Here is a 7,825-nt window from a genome sequence, read left to right on the forward strand (position 1 = left end):
GGGGAGCATTATTAGGGATTGATCTAGGTCTCATCCACTATATATCGAGACCCTCCGATCATAATCGAGCGATCGCGGTTAAATAGGTTAGGAGAGTCCAATAAACAAACCGATGACGATTTGCAGTATAACGGGGTTGATCCGGATCCAACGGTCACGACCGTGTGTTTCGGGTATCGGGAGGTTTTCGGGCTAGGCTGTGCGGCGGTTCGGTGCACTGTGTAGAGAGGCTAGGTGGGGATGAGAGGGAAAACAAGCGGCGCGGCAACGTATTTTAAAACACCGACAAACGTCCGACGAATAACCGAAGACGGTGCCGCTACGGTCGACCGTTCGGGTACCAGACGGACTCCGATCACGACGAAATTTGACACGCGGCCTACCTATAACTAATCACGACCGCATGCCAAGTTTCACCCCGATCAGAGAAAGTTTTCAACACACTTTTAAAACAGGGTTTTCACGATGCCGCGGGCGCATGCGTGTGCGGTCGGGCTCAGAACGGACAACGACGTGAACCGGCAACTAACAACGGATGCAAGTTTTGAAAACTAGCGGCAACGGGGTTCCGATGCAATGCTGATGATGCGCATGATGCGATGATGATGCAACAAATAAAAATAACCACACGACAAAAACGGAATAGAAGGGGAATCTTCTGAAACGTCGGCATCGGGTGTCACAAAACTGATCTACAACAATGGTCTAAATCCGGATACAAGGCATACCAAACTTTTTTTCTTAACGCGATCCCACGAAGGCGGCGGCTCTTTCACTCCCACTATAAGGCTGGTTGTAATGGGGAGTATCATATACTAGTATCATGCATTTGATACTAGTGTATGATACTACACACGTAATGCATAGCATCATATATTAGTATCATAGGCTACGTCATTTATTGCCATGCATGACACATAGTAGCACAACATTTAATATGATACGGTATCATGATATGATACTCAACCCTCTCTTTCTTCATTTAATTCCAAGTCACCTCATCAAAATTGTCTAGTTGGCATGCATGATACTACCTATGGTACTACCATTACAACCAGCCTAAACCAAAGCTCGGGCACCTATAAATTATGCAAGTAAATTAATGCACAAAATATTGAAACCGTGATAAATGTTGGGAAAAGATTACATCCCACTAGCTGATCCGGTTGATCCATCCGCCGCCTGCTCGTCCGTTAGATCTCGCCTCATCATGAACCATTTCCTGAAACTGGCTCGTTGTTTCAGAAATTGGAGCGTTGTTTCAGGAACAGGGGATGAGGCTGGAGCACTCCAGGTTCCTCGTCATGGCTCCTCTGCTAACGGGGACGAGCCTGTCGGAGTCCGGTGAACCGCCGTCGGTCCTCGCCAGCTCGCCGGATCCCCACCTTGCCGACGAGATCCAGCCCCTCGCCGGATCCCCACCTCGCGCGGCGAACGGGGAGGTGTGCGGCGCGGACGCCGGGGAGCTTCTCTGCCTCGCCGGAGATGCGTCCCTGCTCGCGCGTCCGATCTCCGTTGAGCATGGATCCCGGCTGCAACGTAACTTTCGTTGCAAAAATTCCTAAAACTCGAGCGTTGTTGCAAAAAATTGTTCCGTAATAATATCTATGTTACAGAAAAAGGAAGAAAAAAATCTGCAACAAGCGTTGTTTCAAGAATTAACGGATCCAAAGTTTATTTCTTGCAACAAAGCGAAAGTTTTCGCAACTCAAACGTCGTTTCAGAAAATAACTATTAACAATGCGACGGAGATGCGGGACGTTAGATCGGCATCCGACGGCTAGCTAGATGACGGATAATTTTTAAAAATCATTCGACCGACGCGTAGCGTTTCCATAAATGTTTGCCTTTCTATTGTCTTGCACGGGGACAACATAGCTGAAGCCAGGATGCACATGTATGTTGCTGCACGGCACGCGAGTTCAGTCCAATCATTCAGGCTAATCCGGTGCGTACTACCTAAACAAATAAGATTTGAACCGCGGCTATCCAATTACACCCATCGACCTATCTACAAGATCCAAACTCCAGTCCGTGCAAAATACGTTGGACACCTTACAACCAACAATTACCAGTGCACAACCATCTTAGACTACAAGCTGCAGACCAAATCTTGTAATCTTGTAAGCTGTCGAGTAAACAACACACATCTCACACCTACGAGTGAAAGCCTATACAATGGGGAGGGGAGGGGAGGGGGGGAGGGAAGGGGGTGAGATAGAACCAGTCCTTCCGGAGAAAATGCCAGGTTGTCGGGAGGATCTGAATGTCGGAGGCTGCAGGGGTTGAGGCGACGTGTCCGACGGCGGCAATAGCATGGATGACGACGACGGCAAGAGACAAGAAGCCTAGGGATCCAAGGCAGGTCTGGCGTATGATCTGGATCGGCTTGGACAGAGACGACGAAGACGGCCAGCCAATGACAAACTTCTGGCCGGGGGGCGGAGGAATGAGGGCGGAGGGCGGAGGAGGCGGCAACATCACGGTCAGGGGAGAAATTTCACTAGGTGAAGGTCGTGTCTCCTCTCACACCGGTTTTGGAGGGCTTGGGGGTATAATTTTAGGGATGGGTTGGTCAAATACCTGGGTAACGAACGGGCTTCTCGGGAATTTAGAAGATTTATGTAACGGCCCGTAAAATACTCTCGGAAACCAGGAAATACGCTAGTGTCGAACGAGGCCGAACACATGGGGAAACACTTCACCTGACCGAATCGTTCACCCGGTCGCGCGTGGGCCGCGCGCTTCGCTAGCCAGGTGCATGCAATATTTTTTTTGTGAGATTTGCTATAATCATGTGTAAATTTGATACAAACGTTTTCCATTTTGCTATAATCTGTTCATTCAAAAAGCTACATCCACGTTTGGTTGCAACTCGAGTTCGTTGGATTTTTTGGCTACAACCGTGTTAATTTTTGTTACAACCGGCATCATTTTTTGCTGCAACCGTTCACTAAAAAAGTTGCATGCGCGTTCGTCAGAGTTGCAACCCGAGTTCACCGAATTGTTTTGCTACAATCCTTATTTCGTTTTGCTACTACGCATCATCAGCTTCGTTTTTTTGCTACCATCACGTATATATTTTTTCCTACAATTATTTTGTTGTTGCAATCATTGAAAAAAATTGTTGCATTGTGCCGAAATTTGTTGCATCGAAAAAAATGTTGCATGGCTAGATCTAACGATACGTCCCGCAGATCTGACGGTCACAATTCACGCCGGCGGGCCGATCTGTAGGACTGCCCTAACGCATGGCAAGGAAGTTGCCTCAGTTGGGACGTGTGTGGATTTTCTTCAAACCTACTTGCGCTCTTTGGTTCATGCATGTAATTTCACAACCGAGGAAATCCTAAATGGAAAGATGCTAATGTGTGAGTTATATGAAACAATTTTGTTAAAACACATCTAGTAGATGTAAAATAAGTATTGCATATCCAAATTATATATTATTGATCTTACGTGAAGATTTATGTGAGTATTTTCTTTTAGTTTTTTTTCTTTTTAGTTCGATTTAGTCATTTAAATGTGTAATAACTATGTTACATCTAGATATGTCTTAAACACATCTGTATGAAATACAGCATGCCAAACCTCCTGCGTTTGTTCCTCTATGGCCGCCGCGGCCGCCTAATATGCTCGTTCTCGATGGATGACTCCTTTTCAACGGAGGATCGAACAATGTCGGGTGGAATGATCCTAAGAAGGCAAGACGGCAGCGTAATTTTTTCAGCATACATATTCTTATTCAATTGCAACGATGTGTTCAAGGTTGAGATACATGTGTTAGGTCCTGTTTGGTTCATAAGTTCTAGGACTTTTTTTAGTCCCAACTTATAAGTCCTGAGTCCCTAAAAAGTTCCTATGTATTTGGTTCCTAGGACTTAACATGGACTAAAAGACCATATTACAACTATAAGTCCCTCTAGGTCCATCCTTGAGAGTCTTATTTCATAAGTCCCAAATGCCCACTTTAAGTCCCTATTAAGTCACTCATGTTTGGTTTAGATGGGACTTAAAGGGACTTATAAGTTCTAAATCCCTAATAAGTCCCTGTAACCAAACACCCCCTTAATGTAAGGAATGACCTTAGCTATACAACACACGAACTTGTCTGTGATGGTGCAATCGGACTCATCAGTGGCATTATCGATTCTCTCTCGATATTCACTGGTTCGGCCTCCATATGGCCATCTTGCACTAGAGATTAAGAGCATCTATAGCTGGACCGTTCAAACCCTCCTCAAACGCCCGAGCAGATCGTCCGGTCATAAAAATTTGATCCAGACGGGCTTCTCAAACAAGACGGTCCGACGGGCGTCTCGATCGTCGGCTTGGTATAAACGACGTGTGGCGCCACTCCAGGGTCGGGGCCGGCTATTTAAGCCGGCTGCCCCCCCCCCATCCCTAGCACATCCGCCTCCTCCCTCTCTCCACTGCCACCCGAGCACTTCCCTCTCCGAGCCAAGTCAGTCGCGCCACCACGCCGGCGGCATTACACAATCCAACATCGTCTCTTCCTCCTTCAGCATGTCCGGATCCGAAGGGATGTGGGGCTACCTCTGGAACCGGAGGTGGATTTCGAGGAAGGGGAGGAGATGGGGGAGGAGCCCGAGGAGGAGCCACACGCGTCGGAGGAGGAGGCGCTGCTGCAGGAGCCGAAGGAGGAGGCGCCGGCAGTCGTCGATCTGTGGCCGGAGCAGCTGGCCATCCTCAACTCCATCCTCTATGAGTCGGCTGCGGTGGCCAGTCGTCGGATGAAGGAAGCGCGGGCGGCATAGGAGGCGGCACACGCGGTGGAGGAGGCGACGCAGGCGGTGGCGCACCCGACTCGGGCTTCGGCGCAGACGGACCAGGGTTTGACGCAGGTCATCTTCGACGAGGAAGAAGTTTAGTACACTAGTTAGTACGTACTCCCTCCGTTCCTAAATATAAGTCTTTCTAGAGTTTTCACTAATGTACTACATACGGATGTATATAGACATACTTTAGATATAGATTCACTCATTTTGCTCCGTATGTAGACACCTAGTAAAATATCTTAAAAGACTTATATTTAGGTACGGAGGAAGTAGGATATATTCTACATGCTTTTGTATAGATAAGAGAGATGAAATACGAAAGAATTGGATGTGAAAAAGGAAATTTGAGCCGTGATCAGTCAGTGTCCGCGGACGTAACGGACGCGCCCGCGGACGTTTAAGGTGCGGATTTATAAGGTCGGGCTGTAGATACTCTAAAGCTTTGATAGTTGAGGGAGACTTTGTTTCACAAAAGCTTTATCGATCACAAAATAGAGTAGCAAATTGTTTGGTAAGTTATAACCGCACTGAATGTAGCATCGTTGTTTGGCTACACAAAGAACCCTCATGTATTGAAAATCTTTTGCTTCATGATTGTAACTCTATTATTATTATGAAATAAATATCCCTTTTCCCTGGAAAAAAAAGGGTCGTTGTCACTGGCCTAGATCGATGGCTTTCTAGTGGTTGCTTCTACAGTTGTATGAGTTCAGTCCACTGGATATCTAGCAAATTCAGGCTCACAAACAGTGATGTTCTTTGTGACAACTTCTTTGACTCCTTCCAGCAACTAAACCTCATAGCTCTAAACCCATTATCTAATTTTGCACAGATTGCTATGTGCCCCAGGTATTTGCGGCGTTTTCTTCTGAGGATGCTTGATAAGCAGTTTGCAGCACTAACATCGTACAAGTTACAGAACAAGAGTTGGAAATTCAGTGAAATGATTCTGCATTTCTTCAGAGTTCAGATCATTTTTCAGTTGTCCACACTGCCAGGGAGAAGCTTGCGAGTCGTCCTGGAGGGAGTCGAAGTCGACGACACCGTCACGAACCTTTCAGCGGCCGCCGGAATCACCCGCGACGGCTTGATGACTTCGACAACGGAAAGGTTGTAGGAATCCGTCCCAAGGCGGCTCTGCGCCCACCCTTTCCGGCCGGAGAAGCCGCCGGCCATGACCCAGCAGTTCTTGAACCCCACGCTGTTGAGTGTCTTGGCCACAATCTTTGAGTTGTCACCGTACCTGCATTTCCGAGGCAGACATGTCATAGGTCAGAGGGGTTACTGTGTGAGTTCATCTTGAGAAGCAAATGCAGGGCGTTGTCGCTCGGTGCACCGACGAGTCCATGACGACGATGTTGGAGCCCTTGCCGATCCTCTTGAGGTACGAGATCTTCAGCGCGGCGATCTCCGCCTCTGCTCGCTTCGCGTTGCGCACCATGCCCTTTATCTTGTTCGGAAGTTCTTCCAGACTGACATGGTTAAAAATGGTGGGATTTTTTCATCATTTCCAATGGATGGAACCAGAATCGTATGGTTTCTCCTACTATGTAATTTTGGGGTTATTTGAGAGGAAAGGAAGAATGCGCACGGCAGAGAGATGATCTTGTTCTTTGCGTTGGAGGGGAGCTGCGGCACGCCGGCTTTGCCCTTGTCGTTCTCGCTTCGCACGTCGATGATAAGGTAACCTTGGGAGGTGACCATGTCCAGAGCTTGAGCTGGGTTCAGGTCACCTGAATCACACAGGATGCAAATGCAATGCAGCAGCAGCAGCAGCAGCAGAGTGAGAGATGGTACAAAATGGTTTCCGATGACACATGGAGTGCAGCAACAGGGTGAGCACTGAGCAGTGGAAGAACCTTTGTAGCCGCGTAGGCCGTATGAGAGCAGGGACCAGGCCGGCGGAAGGAGCAGGTACGCGAGGAACGCGGCTCCGGCGGCCACGACATAGTCCGTGCCTTCCAGAGACCCGATGGTCTGGACGGTCTCGGAGGCGATCGGCTTCGCGGCGCCGATGGCCGGCTGCGCCGCATCTGCGAACGTCTACCGGAGAGAGCGGCGTCATTGAGTGAACCTCGATGCTGATTAAGGAGTCGCCCGAGACTGCGAGTGGCCGTACCTTAAAAGCAGACTGGAGGGGGGCAAGGTCGACGCCGGCGCCCTGGAGCGCCTCCGTGGCCTGCCTGGAGGCGTCAGAGACCACCGGGGAGGCGAGCTTCAGGGCCTGCTCACCGGCGCTCTGCAGAACCGGCAGCGCCGGCTTCGCGGCCTCGACTAGCGCCCTGAGCACGACAAAGGACTGCTCGGCCACCTGGCCGCCGACGCCGATCACCACATCCACCGTGTCCACCGCCTACCCAGCAAGCAACCAATCGCGCGAGCACTCAGCCGCAATGCCACTGGATAATAAAATCCGGAGCTCAAACAAGAGTTTACCCATGGGCGTCGGCGCGCGTACCTTGGTGAACGACCCGGCGACTTCCTCCTTGGAGAACGCCGCGGCGTGCGCGGCCGGCGTCACGGCCAGCAATGCAGCCGTGGGCGAGGCGGCCATCGGCGGGGCATTCCATGGCGCCCGGCGGGGCGTGCCCTTGGTGGCCGCCGGAGGAGGAGGAGCCGACGGCGGCAGGGTGGCCGACACCGACGTGGGGGTGAAGGCCATGGCTCCGGCTTGCTCGCCGTACAGTCTACCCACCAGCGCTGCTCTCTCGGCCACACAAGCGCGCGCAGCCGCAGCTACGGCAGTGTCTATGGCTGAGACTTCTTTGGCGCATTTTTCCGTTTGTGTGGCAAGGAGAGGATGCTATCGGCCGTCGGCCATCGGACGGTCTCGTAATTGGTATCCCTAAATTGATGCCGATGCGCGGTATATCGCTTGCTTTTTTATTTTTGTTTTTTTGGGACCGGTATATGGGTGCTCCTATATGGCGCTGCAGGCGCCCGTTTCCGTTCCTATCGCCTGCAACGGCCCATGCTGGGACGGCCCTATAACCATTGACTTTAATAAAAAGAAAAAAAGAAACTAA

The 7,825-nt window shown here is 50.0% G+C and overlaps 1 protein-coding gene across 1 annotated transcript; it reads right to left on the reverse strand.

Annotated features, from left to right (window-relative positions):
* Positions 1-5,554: 5,554 nt before the first annotated feature.
* LOC123403431 (calcium sensing receptor, chloroplastic) lies at positions 5,555-7,573 on the reverse strand. Its single transcript, XM_045097368.1, has 6 exons — positions 7,258-7,573; positions 6,919-7,152; positions 6,659-6,842; positions 6,391-6,532; positions 6,140-6,271; positions 5,555-6,042 (listed from the first exon to the last, which is right to left on the reverse strand). The coding sequence occupies exons 1-6, from the start codon at positions 7,459-7,461 to the stop codon at positions 5,778-5,780; spliced, it is 1,161 nt and encodes a 386-aa protein (XP_044953303.1). The 5' UTR covers positions 7,462-7,573; the 3' UTR covers positions 5,555-5,777.
* Positions 7,574-7,825: the final 252 nt, after the last annotated feature.

The sequence above is a fragment of the Hordeum vulgare genome, chromosome 6H (genome assembly GCF_904849725.1).
Source record: "Hordeum vulgare subsp. vulgare chromosome 6H, MorexV3_pseudomolecules_assembly, whole genome shotgun sequence".
Taxonomy (NCBI): domain Eukaryota; kingdom Viridiplantae; phylum Streptophyta; class Magnoliopsida; order Poales; family Poaceae; genus Hordeum; species Hordeum vulgare.